Source organism: Vipera ursinii (genome assembly GCF_947247035.1).
Source record: "Vipera ursinii genome assembly, chromosome: 11".
NCBI classification, from domain to species: domain Eukaryota; kingdom Metazoa; phylum Chordata; class Lepidosauria; order Squamata; family Viperidae; genus Vipera; species Vipera ursinii.
In genome coordinates this window covers 11,963,986-11,982,735 of record NC_139524.1, presented here as the reverse complement: position 1 = coordinate 11,982,735, position 18,750 = coordinate 11,963,986, and the positions used below count along the sequence as shown (strand labels likewise).

General features: G+C 41.3%; 1 protein-coding gene across 1 annotated transcript; it reads right to left on the bottom strand.

The window, feature by feature from the left end:
* Positions 1-11,569: 11,569 nt before the first annotated feature.
* On the bottom strand, positions 11,570-17,672 carry MINAR1 (membrane integral NOTCH2 associated receptor 1; the record flags this gene model as incomplete). Its single annotated transcript, XM_083371700.1, has 3 exons — positions 11,570-11,837; positions 14,319-14,573; positions 15,375-17,672. 3 exons carry the CDS (start codon positions 17,670-17,672, stop codon positions 11,640-11,642), a joined length of 2,751 nt encoding a protein of 916 aa, XP_083227826.1. The 3' UTR covers positions 11,570-11,639.
* Positions 17,673-18,750: the final 1,078 nt, after the last annotated feature.

The following is an 18,750-nucleotide window of genomic DNA, read 5'->3' as shown; positions in this document are numbered from 1 at the left end:
TGCAATCACAGCTCAAGGCCTCTTCACTGGATGTATCCAAGCAGGAGTTGGAAATTCATGTCATGTTTTAATCTGACTCCTTCACTGAGCTGCTGAATGGATCTCATGTCCTACATGCCTCGTTTCAAATGGTACAACATGAATTCTTAAAATGAGCTGGAGATTAGATTAAAATGACTGAAATGACTCATTTTACAAAAATAGCAACATTCATACAATACTCCTAATCGGGCCAAGTAAAAAAAGAGCATTCCCATACAATGATCAGAATCCAACCCCTCTGGAAAGGCTGTTCTGACTGCTAGAGTCCTGTGTTTCACCCTCTATAAGGTTCAAGGACCTGCCTTATAATTCTTTACCTGACTTTTTTTTTAAAAAAAATCTACAGTTGTTGGCATCTCTGATTCAGACTCTTTGAACACAGCTTAAATTTGTTTTACTGTTTGTAAAATTAGGCAGACAAGCAATTGTCTGCTGATAATTCCACCACCAATTGTAATCTTTTGTTCTGTTCTGTTTTGAGTTTATTTTTATTCTTAATATGTTTCTGCTGATAATCCTGATCAGTGACTGTAATAAAAATTCTATTCTGTTCTTGAGTTTTAGCAGAGGTGAATGAACTCATCCCACTCCCCGTCAGAAAGTTTTCAGAGCAGAACCCTGAGTTTTTAAAGCTCAAATCCCTATCTTCATCACAGTTGCATTTATCTGGAAAAAGTCTTGCAGGGCAGCCAACCAAGGGGGAAAATGTCCAAAAGTAAGCTGCAGAATCTTCAAAGGAGAAGAACTTTAAGGATCTTCACATCTTTTGGAAGACCGTTATGATCACTTCGGAAAATTCTTGACCTCTCTTGACTTTCTCCTTCAAAAGGTAGAAGGATTTCCTCACCATGATCCTAATATAAATGTTTCCACAAATGGAAAAGCAGGGTATCAATTTAATAATGGTAGTAAAAATAAATGGAATGCTGTGTATACTGCTCCCCACCAGAGGAAATGCAAGGTATAAATCTTCATAAGTAAAAACTTCTGGCTTCCCAGGTGAGATAACAATATAAACATACAATTAATAATAATGGGGGATGATGATTAATGATAGGGGGCACAATGGGTTGGTGGTTAAAGACACTGAGCTTATTAGCTTGAAAGCTGACAGCTGGGGTTTGGGACCCAAGTGCACTGGGACAGGGTGTATTCCCGTCCCTTGCCTCAGCTCCTGCCCACCTAGCAGTTCAAGAGCATGCAAATGAGAGTAGATAAACAGGGACCACTTCAGTGGGAAGATAACAGCATTCTGTGTGCCTCAGTGTATAGTAATGCCAGACCCATGACCACAGAAGCATCTTCGGACAACGCTGGCTCCCTTCACTAAGAAACAGAGATGAACACTGTCCCCTAGAGTCGGGTACCCCTGAAAAGGGGAAACCTTTACCTTTTTTAAAATGGTGATGCAACGACAACAACAATGCTACCTTCAAAAGTCATCCTTGAAGAACTTTAGACAAGTGTACATTTTGGAAACATGCACAAACATTTGAAAATGTGTAGATTATTGCTGGTCCCCTGAGCATACACGAGCCATCCAGTCCAAATTGTTTTAGTGGTGGGACCTCTTGAATACAATGGGAATAGCAATAGCACTTAGACTTATATACTGCTTCATTAGTGCTTTTCAATTCTCTCTAAATGGTTGACAGAGTCAACATATTGCCCCTCCAACAATCTTGGTCCTCATTTTACTGACCTTGGAAGGATGGAAGGCTGGGTCAGTTTCGAGCTGGGTCAGGATTGAACTCCTGGCAGTGGGCAGAATTAGCTTGCAATACTGCATTCTAACCACTGCGCCACCAAGAAATGACTACAAGTTTGGGCAATATTTTAGAGCTATACATTTTATTTTCATCCAGAGTACCCATTAGCAGCTTTGTGGAAATGTTTTAATATAATGAGATGATTTATCCTTTTCAGCACCTGATCAAGCAGAATGGAATTATTTTGTTGGCCTCATTGTATTGCAGATTTTTGCAATCCATCTAACACTAATAACCCCGCAGTTTGCACTCATTTGACGTTTCCTCCACAGGGCTATTTGCTATGTTTTAATAAAGAAAAAAAATGGGGGGGGGGGAAAGCAAGACAATTCCAGTGTCATAGCAACTGGAAATGCTGGCTCTGAATTATTCCATTATGTTGAACAAAAGATCACTGGGATAATTTCCAAAGCCAACTATCTCCTATTTTTTAATTACACCCAGAAACACTAACAGCAAAGATTCCCGCCTGTCATTTTGAAATGGATTTGGCTGACTCTATGAAACAGCCAGAAGATAATAGCTAATTTGTTAATTGGTAAGGTTGTGTTAGTGTATGGGTGTGTTAGTGTATTTGGCCTAAGGCCAAACTCAGTAAAGAGAAAATCTTTGCTTGGCAAAGGTTGCCATGATATACCTTACCGAGATTCTTTTTAGAAGGCATAGTTAAGACATTGATGATGTTATCTAGCCTGGTAATAAAACATCTGCAAGAAAACAACCAAGCTCAGAGAATATCAAGAACCCCAAAAATTCTTCATCCTGGGCTACATACACTCTTCATTATATTAATGTAAACTTGCGCTACTTTGTTAGCCTTCAGAATAGTTTTGGAGGAAATTCCAAGATTATTTTCAAGTCAATCAAGATAAAGTTTTGGAACCTGGAGAATTTAACTCTCTCTTTCTCTCTCATTCATCTAACTGACATGATGCAGCTAAATCATTCTGGCATTCAGTTTGTGGGAGACCCTGAAAAACCTTTGTTTAATCATTACTTCTTATATGTTGCATTTTCCATTCCTTAGAAAGAAGGAAAACTACCTACTTGTCAGAAATATAGATAATTTCAAGGCCACAACATCTATTGAGACCTTTTTTTGAAAGAGACACAGAGAGAACATACACTGAATATCAAGCACAGTGCGATCCCTCTTCTAGGAAAATGTTTTACATCTATATTTATCTATTTCTATTTTTACTTCCAGCGAATCAAACCATGTTACTATGAACACATGTTCATAGACCTAATTTCCAAAGTAAAAAAAAGAGCATGCAAGAAGGAAGGAAGGAAGGAAGGAAGGAAGGAAGGAAGGAAGGAAGGAAGGAAGGAAGGAAGGAAGGATGAAAGGAAGGAAGGATGAAAGGAAGGAAGGAAGGAAGGAAGGAAGGAAGGAAGGAAGGAAGGAAGGAAGGAAGGACGGAAGGACGGAAGGAAGGAAGGAAGGAAGGAAGGATGGAAGGAAGGAAGGAAGGATGGAAGGAAGGAAGGAAGGAAGGATGAAAGGAAGGAAGGAAGGATGAAAGGAAGGAAGGAAGGAAAGAAGGAAAGAAGGAAGGAAGGAAGGAAGGAAGGAAGGAAGGAAGGAAGGATGGAAGGATGAAAGGAAGGAAGGAAGGAAGGATGGAAGGAAGGAAGGAAGGAAGGAAGGAAGGACATGTATTTTTATATGATCTGAAGCAAAACCAGAGTATGAGAAAAGGAAGAGGAAAAAATGATAAAAAAGAGAACCATTCAAAAAGTTGCCACCGTGCAATAAGCAGCTGAATCAAGCAATAGTAAAGGTAGTTTTTATAAAGTCAAGAGCCTGGATATCAGTTGGGAACACCTGCTGCAGGTGTAAGATTGAAGCCCAGACCTTGGTGGGCTCAGCAGGGGCCATTCCATCTGAACAGATTATGAATCCAAGAAATATCTTTAGTTGGTAGCTGAGCTGTGATTTGTGTGCAAGAAAGCACTCAAGCAATGGGAGCTGGGTAGCTGAGAAAGGTAGTTTGCATATTTATATATATATATATATATATGAGTTGGGGCACAATGGCTCAGTGGTTAAAAAGCAGACAGCCTGAGTTTGAGACCCGAGCACCATGTGATGGGGTGACCTCCCATTCTTGCTCCAGCTCCTGGCCACCTAGCAATTAGAAACATCCAAATCCAAGTAGATAAATAGGTACCACTTCGGTGGGAAGGTAACAGCGTTCTGTGTTTCATCACATGCTCTGCACTGTGATGTGATGTCATGCTAGCCACATGACCATCCCCTGCTAAGAAACAGAGATGAGCACTGCACCCTAGAATCAGACATGGCTGGATAGAAGAAACCTTTAAACTTTTTATATACCGTATGTGAGACCAAGACTCAAAATATATTAGGCTATGTCCTTTTGCAATTAATGTATCATTGCTGAAATAAATGAAAATCACTCCAGAATGGCTCAGTGTTTCCCAAAATATGCTTACATAACTAACAAATAATATGCCCATTTTCAGAATTTGACGGGTCAGGTGCAGGTGTGCAGGACTGTATTTACTCTAATAAGTGGGTGATTATGATAGATGTCTGAGTTGATTTTATCTGTTTAGAGGTAATGACTGAAGACAGGTAATCATCCCATAAGACCCTTTAGATGTAGGAGGACTATACCATGGAGAGTGTAAATATTGAGTGATTGCTCCACAGCTACCCTAGATCACCCTTATGGTTAATTCATGAAGCATTTCTCTAATATTCAATTGATTTATTTACTACAACTGAGATAATCACAGGGGCAAATCTCATATCTTTCAAATCACATCCAGGCTTTGATGTCTCTATAGACCAACTTTCTTTCTCTAGCCTGGTACCTTACACTATATGCTGAGCTTCAATTCCAATAATATCTGTAGGAGAATAGCAGGCAGAGCTGGAGGGGCAGAGTTAAACACATCATCAGTTTAGAATCCTTGTACTGTCACAATAAACCCAAGTCCAGACCCCCTGGAATGCCATTGACTCTTACATACTCTTACCAATTTAGTACTGGCCATTAGTTAACCAGATTCTTGTGTATAGACTTCAATAAACCATTTATGCTGCAAAGCTACATGAATGATCCTGATTCTTTCTCCCTGTCAATCCATAGCTTAGAGGTCCCCAACCTTTTGGGCACCAGGGACCAGTGCCATGGAGAAAGGTTTTTCTGCAGACCAGTGGGGGTGTGGTTTTGAATACTGCCTGCATCCCGAGGATGGAGCTTTGCCTGTTTGTGCAGCCCACTTGCTGGCATGCTGCGGACCGGTGACGGTCCACGGTCCAGGGGTTGGGGACCCCTGCCATAGCTGATTAACTGAGGAGCTGCAGCCTAACATATCTGAAGGAAACCTAGTTTAAACATCTACTAGAAGAATGATTGATTCTGGATCCCATGAACTGAACCATAGAAGCATCTGAACAAAGGCCACTCTTTTGAAGACAACAAAGTCCACATTTTGGACAGAGAGCACCTTGGGTTTGAAAGAGGTCATCTATGTCAAAACTGAACAGCCTTCTCTCAACAGAGGGGGCGGGATGTGACATCATCTATCTCCAGTCTACAACACAGTCCTTTCAGCAGTTCCAAGAAGGCTCCACACCCATTTGCATCACTCAGGTGACCTTGAGGACACAGACAAAACCTCCAAGTGGCCTCAACGACTCTCTAAAAGAATGCAAATGACCAGCTGTCTGCAAGGAGTATAAATCCTTCCATTCCCCACCCTCCAGTCAGAGCTGAAGGAGCTTCTTGGATGAGAAATGAAACATCTTCAAAGAACAACAAGAAAAAAGCACCTTTGGGACAAGCATCTGAAAGCTGTTCAAACGAGGAGTTAAAGTAGCTTAAAACATTAAAGAAAGATGGATGTTGTGTTGGCTTTTAATGTTATGCATTTGATATATTTGGGGATGATTTCTTTTGGCCTATCCATTTATATTTAGACCAAGAGATTCCTGGATAACTCTTGAAACCAACAGTCTGAAAATAATCAGTCCCACTGAAATATTCTGATGCTGATCAGCAGCCTCTCCTGGAGCTCTGAACCCCTTGCAAGCATCTATTATTATAAATTCATCTTTCATCAGTTTCAGCTTTCTTATTATCTGCTTGACGCAAGTCCCATTAAAAATCCTGCCAAATCAAGATAGAGTGTGCCTTTATTCCAACCTCCCTACCATTCACACCTGCAGCTTTGTGTCTCGATGCCCCTGGAAACATTATCAGGTGACAGAGTGATAAATGAATTTTTCTGTTTCATTAGGTGGACTTCAAAGGACGCATACAATTCTTCAAGTTTATTTGATATCGTATTTTCATGAACTGAAAGGCCACATTGTACAGTAGCTTTATAAAACAAAGGCATCGTTGCATCTGACAAGTAACCAAATGCCCCAGTCAAACAAACGAACCAACAAATAAAATATTCTCAAACTCAGAGGGAAGAAAACAAATCAATGTATTCCTGTTTCATGGCTCTCCAAAGCAAAGTCAACAAATGGACCCAGCAAGACTTTGGTGCAATTATTGTCCCGTTGAAAGAAATGAACAGAGCTGATGATGTGGGTTTTTCCCGATTGAACTTCACCAGGATAATAAGCATCAAATCCAACCCTGACCAAAAAGGGGATCTTATACAGCATGTCAGTCTTTCACAGCTTGGATTTCAAATTCCACAATGCCCAGTCAACCGAAGTAATGCCAGCTGGGATAATGGGCATCCACCATGTTTGGAGGTCATTAGGTTAGAAAAGGCTGCTATATAGATATACTCAGAAGTAAGTCCTCTTCATGTCAATAACACGTAGTTCCAGGAGTGCCAATGGTCCCAATTTTGTTAATATGACTTGATTAACTTTTCAGGCTACCCTTTTATTCTGTGTTTTATTCATAAGGCATACATACAAAAGAAAATATTAATATGCTCAGCATTATTCTAATATTGTCCAGTACATTTTTTTTCAATCACACCACGGATTATAAATTATCTATAGCTGTATTATTACTGTTGTTGCTGATATTATTGTTATTCACACCATATAAAAGTCTATTTATAGAATATATATATATATATATGTTTGTGTGTGTGTGTGTATGTGTGTATATGTATATATATGTATGTGTGTATATATGTATATATGTATGTTTGTGTGTGTATATATATATATATATATATATATATATATATATATATGTTTTAAATATATATATATATATGTTTTAAATATATATATATATATACACAAATGGTACACAATATTAAACACAATGTATGAAAGGCAAGCTACTGCTGCCAGCTACTTTTACTATGCAAAAATCAAAATTAGGAAAAAAAAATCAAGATCTACTTTTCTGAATTTCAAATCTTGGTGGAAAGTTGAATTTTTATACACCCCACTATGTTGTTGCTACAGTACCTTGATCCACCAAGGGAGATCATCAGTTTGGGCACGTGGCATTTAATAAGCTGTAGGTAGACTTTCCCTATGAAATGTTTTGTGTCTGGATGTGGACCAACCCAAAGTCCCCATACGAATTGTCCACAGATACACTGACTGAGTGGGACAGCTTCTCCAAACTAAGAACATTTCTAAAGTTGTTGAGATGACAAGAATATGGAAAGTAATGAGGTCAATCTGAAAATATCCCCACAAGGTTGCGGTGCCCCCCCTTTTTTTAGATGTTATAAGATCACACACCTCTCAAGCAGGCAGAGCTTATGGCGCGATTGTGTCATGTTGCTTTGGTCATTTTGAAAAAAAAAAACAACAAAAAGCATTAGGACTCCGCAAATGACAATGTTTTCTTGTCTTTAGAAGAGGCAAAAAAAACCCTCTTTAAAAAATAACACTTGTTATGCAGATCTTTTCTGCACAGCATTAATTCCTAATGAAGTGTGTACCACATGAATATCAACATTTCCCATTTGTGCTTGAAACCTGGGTCATTAATACAAGCACCCAGGAACTTATGCATTTCTGTTGGAATACATAGCAGAAATAAAAACACTTAGCAGAAAGGGCCGACTGTGCAACCACGGTGAAATAAAAGCAAATCTCCTTGAAAGCAAATCTCTCTTTCCCTGTTGACCTCTTCAGCTTTCTAGAGCAGGGGGTCAGTTTGTCTGGATTTTTGCAGCTAGATTTGGTGGTCTCGGCCTGTCCAATAGCCAGGTTCCCATGGAATGCTGGGCAGTTCCTGGAGAAAATGCCCACGGATCCTATTCCCAAATGATGGGTTTGAATCCACTCAGGATGATTGTTGCAAGAACTATGGTCAAGTGTACGGTGTGAACACTGCCAGTAAGAAGGACAGTCTTGTTCCCTGGAATTTAGTCTGCCTTCACATATGGTACTTCCATCATTAATGGTTCATACAGGTATAAAAGAAGTTGGATGTGAAAGACACCTTTGCCAAGAGTGGTTATACTGGAATAAAGGAATAAGACACCTGTGTCAATGGTGGTTACACTGGAATAAAGGAATAGAATAGAATAGAATAGAATAGAATAGAATAGAATAGAATAGAATAGAATAGAATAGAATAGAATAGAATAGAATAGAATAGAATAGAATAGAATAGAATAGAATCTGGAAGAGACCTTGGAGGTCTTCTAGTCCAACCCCCTGCTCAAGCAGGAGAACCTACACCATCTCAGACAGGTGAATGTCTAATCTCTTCTTAAAAATCTCCAGTGATGGAGCACCCACGATTTCTGGGGGTAGCTGTTCCACTGGTTGATTCTTCTCACTGTCAGGAAGTTTCTCCTTAATTCCAGGTTGCTTCTCTCCTTGATCAGTTTCCAACTGTTGTTTCTCGTCCTTCCCTTTGGTGCTTTGGTGAACAACCTGGCCCCCTCTGCCTTGTGGCAGCCCCTCAGATACTGGAACACTGCTATCATGTCTCCCTTATTTCTTCTTTTCTTTAGACTGGCCAAACCCAAGTCCTGCAGCCGTTCTTCGTATATTTTAATCCTCAGGCCTTTGATCATCTTAGTTGCACTTCTCTGGATTTTTTCCAGACTCTCAACATCTTTTCTGTGATATGGTGACCAAAATTGGCTGCAGTATTCCAGGTGTATTGTGACTAGAGGCTGGAATAGATGAACCATGAACTGGATGGTTACATGCGATCTAATTCACTTTTATTCCCTTTCATTACCATTTTGATGGGCATCTACAAGGAGAGGTAGTAGATGACACTATGTCTATTATGACATCATGGTGCAAAGTAGGTTTTTTTTTAACATAATGATGTGGCTAACATAAATGATATAACTTGCATTGTTGGTTGATGACTCCATAATACACCCAATGTCTTTATGGTTTCTACCAGACCTCTGTGCAACCTGAACAATTTGCACAACCAGCAGGCTACAATGATTCATGTTGCTCCAGTCTGAAGTGGGTTCAGGGTTTCAAAGTGAGCTAAAGCTAGCCTTGCCTCAACTCCTAATTGAAACAATAAAACTTCTCATTGTTAATTTAGCTGGAATGGAGCAAGGAACTAGGGAGTGAGTGAGCATGAACACCTTCTGTTAACACACTGAAGATAGAACACTGAAGTATTGGCCAGACTCCCATTGATCCATAACTAACGAGGCTGAACTGGAAGCCACTTCACAAATTGTTTGGAATTAATCCTGGTTGGCCAACATGTTTACAATCAACAACAACAACAAAAAGCAAAATATCTAACAAGCATGTCTCTGTAGATTCATCTTTCCAAAGTAAATCATCTACTAAGGTGCATGTTTTTTTTTTGAAAAAAAAATCAAAATCATCTAAGCGACATGTATGAAGAATACAAAATATGCTAGCTGGCTCTCCAGGGTGTCATATTGCCGATCTGATCCTGGTCTGCATTTGCCTAACCTGCTTAACCTGGTCACTGGCTTCACCCATTTTGGGGACATGCGCAGTACCTTAGCCAGTTTGGTTAAGGTGAACTTGGTTAGCTGTGTTGGGTGAATACTCGTTTTGTTTGTTTTTTTTAACAAAATGAAAATATGGTGGCCAAATGCAGGGGGACACCACTACAATCCTATTGGTTCGCATTTTGAAAGGCACAAGATGCTTCTTACAAAAGACAGGTTTAAATGAAGGTGCTCAAAAGATACATTGGGGGAAGCACCACTTTATGCCTAGCTGCAGAATGCCTTTGCCAACTCACGCACAGCCAGGTGTTTTATATATTTCAGTCAGGGCTTAAGATATAGGGCAGGGGTCTTCAAACCTGGCCCTTTTATGACTTGTGGACTTCAACTCCCAGAATTCCTGGCTGAAGAATTCTGGGAGTTGATGTCCACAAGTCATAAAACGACCAAGTTTGAAGACCCTTGGCTTAAGATACATACTGTATTGCCAAAAATGGTGTAAAATGAGTTTTGTATAGAGGTACTCCATGACAGATGACCTGCTCCACTCTACTAAAGTGCAAATTATGACTGTTTGTTCCCATTGTGTACATCAACACTGGTGCTACAACAGGGGTCCCCAATCCCCAGTCTGTGGACCGGTACTGGGCCGTGGCATGCCGGCAATCGGTCCACACAAACAAGCAAAGCCCCATCTGTGGGATGCAGGCAGCACACAAAACCACACATCCTCCGGTCCATGGAAAAACCTCTCTCCACAGAACCGGTCCCTGGTGCCCAAAAGGTTGGAGACTTCTGTGCTACAGGATCCAATATGGGTCACCAAAACCAGAGGTTTTGCTTTCTGAGCTTTCAGACTCATTCTGGAGCCCAACTTCAGGCAACTTCTTTCTAGTCTCTGTCTCTGTCTCTGTCTCTCTCTCTCTCGTTGGATCCTGCAACATTATCCTAGGACACACATATTTGCCTTCACAATTATTCTCATTTAAATAGCCTCCTTCAACAGGTAAAAGGAACTAGGGTGGATTTCTATCACGTTTTCGCTTTCTTGCTTATAGTGCCAATACGCAAGAAGCACTTCTTGGAAGTCACTCGATTTCAGATGACCAAAACAGGATGAAAGGAAGGCATTTAGGTAAAAAAAAAAAATCGAAGGACTGTAGGGCACATGCCAGGTTGTTCTAGAAATGTGACATTTATGCAAATGTTCCCTTTCAGAACGGGCTTGTTCAACGCAACCTTTTTTTGGTGTACAGCAGATGGCACTTGACCTCCATACCCCGGGACGATCTCAAAGGAACTTGTAGGGCAAAGACCAGATTACAAACAGCCCTTATTAATTCCAAGTGTAAGAACACACAATCTCCTCAAGGTCACACAATCTGTTTTCGAAAGCTAACCCATAAGGAGTGTGTAACAAAATGGGATACACAATACATTCAGACAGTGTACATGTCAGGAAACGCTAAGTGTTGCTCTCTGTGTGATAAATGCATATTGTACAAGAATTAATAGTCATCTATATATAATTCAGTATAAAAGTACAGGAAAGGCAGGGGGGGGAGGGGGAAGACTTTTTTTTGCTCTTCATCCATTTCCAGTTGCAGGAAATTATTTTCTCTTGTCTTCAGAGGGTGCAGGGAAAAATCCACGTGTAAAAATTTAAACCGAGGCGCCGTTCAGTCTGTGAGGCTTGTTGCTGGTTCAAAAGGATGTTGTACTTTTTTTTCTTTAAAATAAATACATTTTAAAAAAGAAAAGGAAAGGAAAAAAAAACCACCTAAAATTCTTTGCATGCTTGCTTGTTGGGATCATCTGATGTATCCTTTCCAACGAGTGGGAAACTTTTTTTTTCCCCATAGAGTAGTAGGTTAAAACATCAAGGGGATTTCCAAAACCAAGATCTGTACAAGGCAGGTGTCAATTTGGCCATCGTGGGATTCACGATTTCATAGTACATATTGGGACCACAATGACCAAAATAACTGTACAGGCAGCAGCTGCAATCAGAGCAGATATTTTACAAACTTTGGCTCTTCGGAATTCAGCCTCCTTGCGTTTTATTAACGAATCATACCCTGGTGTATAGATGTCCTCCATCCAGTATTCTAAATTGTTGGGATTCAAAGATTCTTGAGTCTGAAATTAAAAACAAACAAAAAAAACAAAGGGAGGAGAAACGTTAAAAGATAGTTTCTCCAACTGTTAAGATTTCCTCCTGGCTCTCTATAAATCATCCACTGGTTGTATACATCATCAGCTAGCTCAGCAGAATATGCTAACTTCACAGTCTGGGTAGATCAATCTAGCATGCTAGGCTAAAATATAGTTTGCAGGGTCCTTGCTGCTCTCTGAGCTTGGCTGTTTCTTTTCTTTCTTTTGTTACACAACTAGATCATATCATCACTGCTGGAAGGGGATAGGTATCAGCACTTAAACGTCTAAATAGAAACGATCCTTGGCTTCATTTATTGAGAAAGTATAATTTCTATTAGAAGTCAAGCGTTTCAAGAAATGCACAGCCAGAACTGAGAATCACACAGCAAAATCCCTAAGTTCAACTCCCTTAACTGCCTCCCGTCACTGACCCCCACACACACGATCATTCAGGTTCAAGCAACATGTTTTGAAAATGGACACTTCAAACCTAGTTGGTGTGCAGCTGCATTCTTCTCCCAGCTGGGTGACCCTTGAAGCAGCATCTTGGGGAGATATAGCAGTTATTACTTTCGCTTTCCCCCAAGCATTTATCCCCTTCCATCCCCCTCCTGAGAGTTCATGGCAGACTGTCACCACATGGTAGCAAAGGACCACAAGCAAACATAAGTTGGCAGCCGACAGTGGTGTTTGCCGATGATGTTACCTAGTTGGGTAATGAAACGTCTGCGCAAAAAGCAACCACACTCAAGAGAGCACCAAAGACAACACAGTTCAACCCTAAGCTACAAATATTCTCTTGGTTTTTTAATTGGTTTATTGGTTTTTTTTCTTCTGTTATTAAAATGTATTAATTTATTGCATGTCATCTAGAGTTGCTTTGGCAGTTGAGGTGGCTCACACGTGAATTAAAGAAACGGCATTAGTAAAAGATCAGATTATTCCCATTTTTCTTTGGTCTCCTTGCCACTAAATAAATGGAGAGGCATCACTCTCCAAAATTCCTTTTTACTGAAAGAAGTATAAAAACATATTCATTTTCACCCAATGAAATTGCAGGGGGAGGGAGAGAAAAATAGATTTGTTTGTTTGTTTGTTCGATCATTCATACATACATACATACATCCCCCAATTTTTAAAAGTATCAAAATGCAAAATAAGGCATCAATAAAAATATGTAGCACCAGAGACAATTAACTCCAAAGGTGTATAGGTAGTTCAGGTAGCATCCTGGCTCAGTGCCTGGCAGAAAACAGGACTTCAAAGCCCCCTATGAAAGTGAAAATAATTTATTCTGCACAATGCTGTTTGTTTTGGCAATCAAAGGACTGTGATTTTTTTTAAAAAAAGCAAAAAACAAAAACCATCAGAGGAAATGAAGACCCGTCCATCTTATTGTCCTCTATTTCCAGAGATTCGCAGCGTATAATGCCAATAAAATAAATTTCAGTTATAATTAATCTGTTTTACAGTTGTAGGCGGCATGAATTTATTCCACTGGTCCCCAGTTTTTTTAAAAAAAATGTGCTGCAATTTTAATTTTAAATATTGAATGTTGGCTTTTCCTTTTAAGATATATCTGTAAGAGGCCCGATGTGACTGTATTGCTCAATTTTCAACCCCAGATAAACAGGACTCTGGGAAAATCAAAAAAGGCTCGTGGATCACCAAGGATCTGAAGGCTGTATATTGTGATTTTGATAGCAGCATCTCTCCAGCCGGTGACAGTTTAAGAGGATGGAAAGAAAAACTATTGCATTTGAAAGCTTTCTGATTTATACAAAAGAAAAACGAAAAGCTCAGGCTGGATCTGCAGTCTCAGAGCTAGCTCTACCATCACAATTCCTGTGACTCTCCTGCTTCCAAATTTACCAAGGCAGGCAGGGAGACTCATACTAAAGCTGCAATCTCACATCCCGTTGTTGCAATTCTTCTTGCTTTTAATTTGGCAGCCTTGCTAAAAACAGCTGACAAGATGCCCTGGAGTCAAATCGTAGCAACACCTTGTGACTGAACCTTTCCGCCACTCAAGTCTGTTGGAGCTCCAAGGGGCTGATTAATTCTGAATCCTGACACCTGAGCAATAGCAACTGCAAGAGGTATCTTGTCTACGGGGAGATCAGCAGGAAGATAACTGCAGTTTCAAAAAAAATAATAATAATCCCTCTGGAATTTGGGATGACAGCCAACCTGTACGACTGGCAAGCCACCGAATGCAATGGGTGACAAGGTTCAAAGCAATTAGAGAAATTTAATACTGAGCCCTCAATTGTTTACTGATCGTTTATAGTCCTACCCCATTTTCAATAGGATCTGCCTAGACCAGGGATAGGCAACCTTGGCTCTTTTATGGCTGGCTCAGGAATTCTGGGAGTTGAAGTCCACGAGTCATAAAAGAGCCAAGGTTGCCTACCCCTGGTAGATGGAAGTGGATCCCCAGCAAGAGGAAAGGATATATCTCACCTGTAGGTCCAAAGAAGCTAGCTTCCCTTTTTCTCCCGAATTCCTTGTGTATTCCTCAACGGTCCACGAAGGCTGGACTCGTTTCACTTCAGCCAGCTCTGTCAAGCGCATGTCTGTGTAAAGAGGGTTGGTCTTCATATGTGATTTGAGTGATGCTGGATAAGGGTGAGGGCTAAAGACTTGCTCTATCAGGAAACCGTCTTTGGGTGGTTTGGAATGGCGATATGGCTGAGGGATTTCATACTGCCGATCGGCCTGCAACAAGGTATGAAAGTTGGGTGGGGAACCTTAGTGGAGAGTGGATTCTGATCGGACAACAATGGAAACATGCATGCTTGTTCTGGAAGGGTTTAGCATGAAGGGTTTGATGTGTAAAGCAGATCCTGCATATACTTTCAAGCTTTTTCACATTTTTAAACATACCCATTTATGCCCAAAGAGACTCAGCTTGGAGCAGAGGTTAAGGAAACAGGCTAAAAACAAAAGACTATGAATTCTAGCTCTCCATTATGCACAAAGCCAGTCGTTAGCCAGTCTTTCTCAGCCCTAGGAAGGAGACAATGGCAAACCACTTCCAAAATCTTGCCAAGAAAACTGCAGTGTCTGCTCTAGGTAGTTGCCAGTAGTCAAGACTGGCAAATATTAGGCAAAAATGTCACCCAGCCTTTCATTGTTTTAAATGTCTGCTTCATTAAACAGACATAATAATAAAAGGAGTAAACACGTTATCTGGAAAAGCGTTGGAGACCTGTTGCTGCTGTGGGGTGGAGTGAGCTCCCGTCATACCCTCCTGCTCCTACCAACTCAGTGGTTCAAAAGTGGGGGACCCCAAGTAGATAAATGGGCACCACTTTGGTGGGATGCAAAGGGAACCCCCAACTGGGCATCGGTAATGTTATCCTTTCACCTCTTTGGTGTTTCGGGCACAGGAGTATTAGTATTAGGAGCTTCGGAGAACACCTCAGCTGCAGCTCTAGGCTAAAGCTTGATTGAATTTAATCGATTAGTTAAATATATATCGTTGATTGAATTGAAACTGGGGAAGAAAGGAATTACCTCTTTGGATTTCCGGTGCCAGTCTTTGTTTTCATTCCCACTTCGGTCTTTCATCTCTTCCTCCGTGATGCCAGCTTGGTTGGTGTAGGTGATCGCACGCCAGTCCCTAGGAGAGTTGGAAATACTTGCAATCTTAGATTCAGTGGCACTATTTTCCTCCGTTAAAGATCGCGAGGACCTCCTAGTGAATAAGCTCTTTTTCAAGGCTTTGACACGGAGGCTTTCGCTGTTACTGCCGCTGGCATCTGAGCAGCACCAGTCCGGATTATTTTCCAGTTTGCCCCCGTGCGATGAATTATGACATGAAAAAATCCTGGGGGAGGTGCTGTCTTCTGATGGAATCTCACTGGTCAAGGAATTAAGATCAAGCTGGACATTCACACTCTCTGGCTGCTGGATCTTTTGATCCAATTTGTTTAGCTTGCCCAGGACCTGAGAAATTTCATCCCTGACGCTGGAGAGCGATTCCAGTTTCTTTTCAATTTCCCCAATCCTTAGGACCAGTTTGCAGACGCTGGTTTTTAGCTCGTCATCCATGTTGCTGATCTCCAGCCGAGAGGCTTTGTCTAGGTTGTGACCAGAGTTTCCGTTGGAAATTTTAGCTAAATGGTGTTCGGGGGAACTTTCACAGTCGGATTTGTGGATCTGAGAAAGTGAGCCCGTGCTGTTATAACAAGAAGATTGTATTACCCCTGTAGATCCGGAGAGGCTCATATCATCCAGAAATCTGAAAATATCACTGATGTCGTCGCTGACAATTTCAGAGTCGTCATCTGATTGCTTCAAGGAGTGTCGCTCCCCATACTTACTTTGGTTTGGGTGGGTCGTCTCCTTGAATTTTTTGTGTTCCAGTCCTTGCCGATCTGTCTGTGTCCCAACATTACTGGTTTTATCGATGCTTTGGAGCTGAAGAGCAGTGCAATTAATGTTTTTGTCTTTAAACTTTTTGATGGGCTCACGCTTGTCTACTTCTAAGATGGAGGGGATATCTTTGGATTGATGCCCATTTGGTTTGACCCCGTAACTGGGCTGCATTATGGACTGCTGTTCTTTAGAGCTGAGATATTGTTGATGCCTCTCAGGAGCAGGAAAATTGGCTGGCTGACTCTTTGAACTGTGGTACTGCACCTTCTCCTCTGGCTGTTTCCTGTTAAAAAAGGATCTTTCAAAATCAGGCACTTCCTCTGTGTTCAAACTCCAACTCTTGACTGGCCACGGAGTTGATTTGCTTGGCTTTCCCAACCACCGTTTTGTCTCTTGAGGCCCAAGAATAGTTGTTGGGCCAAAATAGGTAGAAGCTTGGAGATCATCTAAGCTTTCATGCTTGGCCCGTCTCTTATCTGGAACAGGAGAATAAATTGGGTTCAGATACTGGTTACTGTAGGGTATTTCAAAGCTGTGGTTGAAGAACGTCTGCTTGGAGGTCTCTTTTTGGCTTGGGGGTTCCCCAAGCTCATCATCCACTTTGCCTGGCGGCGACATCAAGCTGGGCGAAATGGTGATGAGGTTATGGAAGTCTTCTTTGAAGATGTTGCGCTTCTGCACACATGACTGCATCAAAAAGGGCTCGTCACTCGGAATGAAGGATTCCTTCATGCTCGCACTGGGAGGCAGCGATTCCTGGTCTGAGATGGACTCAGTTTCAATGTTCATGGGGAAGTAAGTGCTCTGCATTTCACAGGGGGGAGAACTGGCAATGGTGTAAGTTGCCAAAGCTTGCAGCCGATCAAGAGAAGCTGTTCGGCCTTTCATGTCCTTATTCACCCCCAGCAAAATGTTCATCTCCGAAGTGGGTACAAACGGAGGGCAGTCTTTGCAATCCCCCTTTCTACATTTGGGAGCTCTCTTGCTGGAATAACCTCTGCTGAATTCTCCATCTTGCAGTTCACAGTTAACCACACAGTCCATCGTGTTGCACACCTCGGTGTCTGATCGGCAGGAGTCCAGCGAATCTTTTTTTCTTATTTTCTCTCGTTTGGTGGGCAGCTTTTCCTTAGCCATGCCCCCGTTCATCTGTATGAGGTTGAAGATGGTCACAATGTCAGCTGCTACCATGATCTTCTTTGACTGCTGACTGTTGACATTGCACCTCATTTTGTCCTTGAACAAAGTGGCTGGGAAATTGGGATCCAGGCAGGCCGTGTAGAAAAGCACGCTCCTTAGCTTGGCCAGCTGGGACAAGTCAAATCGAGCACATAATGATTTGCAAAGGTCCTGATAGGAAACGGAGTTCTGCTTAGTATCCAGTTCCTCCAAGATGTTCACCAGGAACACGGAAGACTCCTGATGGGCCTCCATGGTAGGTAGGAAGTCTTGCAGTTCACCCTGAATGTTTTGCTCCAGTTCTATACCGATGTGTAAAACAAAACAAAACATGTAGTTATCACAAGCCACATCTTTACATAGAAATCAGGACATTTTTAAAGTAAGCATATCAGATAAAACTCTCTTTTTATGATCCTGTAATCCCTTTATTAATTTGAGGCAAATAGTTATTAAAAATAATTTCAATGTAAATAATTACACCCTGAATTTCATTCACCTGGTTTAAGGTTTATGGTGAACTCGAACGATGGCCATGGGTATTAATGTTAGGCTTCTCTAACATTGTAGGAGAGGACCAGGCTGAGACCGAGGGAGGAGTCAAATGCATCATTAGTCATGTGTGGCTGCATGCCCACAAGAGATCTACGTCCATCCCACCTTGAATTCCTTTCTATCTGTCACTCCCTTGAATTTCCCTTGACTGTTAATAGTTCAGATTCGTGCAGAGAGCTTAAGCGTGCAACAGATCTTTATACTCATTTGAACTGCCTGAATATCCTGATTTCCCCGGCACTTGACAATGATGTCATCACTCAATTGGAACGAAAGTCATCATTCTCATGATGACATGGTACACGTGACCTCAGGGCTTATTTAAGACACCTATGGTCACTGAAAAGGTATACGTTTCTCTTCCATACCATCAATTTTTTTGCAGGTCTTCTCAAGAGCCTTGGTGGAGCAGTGGGCTAATGCCTCCTTAAGTAACACCAGCTGCCTGCAATTAGTGCAGGTTCGCATCCCACCAGGCTCAAGGTTGACTCAGCCTTCCATCCTTCCGAGGTAGGTAAAATGAGGACCCAGATTGTTGGGGGCAATAAGCTGACTTTGTAAAAATGCCGCTTGGGAAGGGGCGAAAGCCCTAATAAGCAGGCATATACATAGAATGAAGGCTATTGCTAAGCACATTGATTTGTGCTTCTTAGATTGTAAGCCGCCCTGAGTCTTCGGAGAAGGGCGGGATATAAATGGGATTAAAAAAAAATCCTGCATCCCATTCATTTGGTTTAGAGTTGCCACATTGTCTGCCAGTGATTTCTGCTTGCCTTTA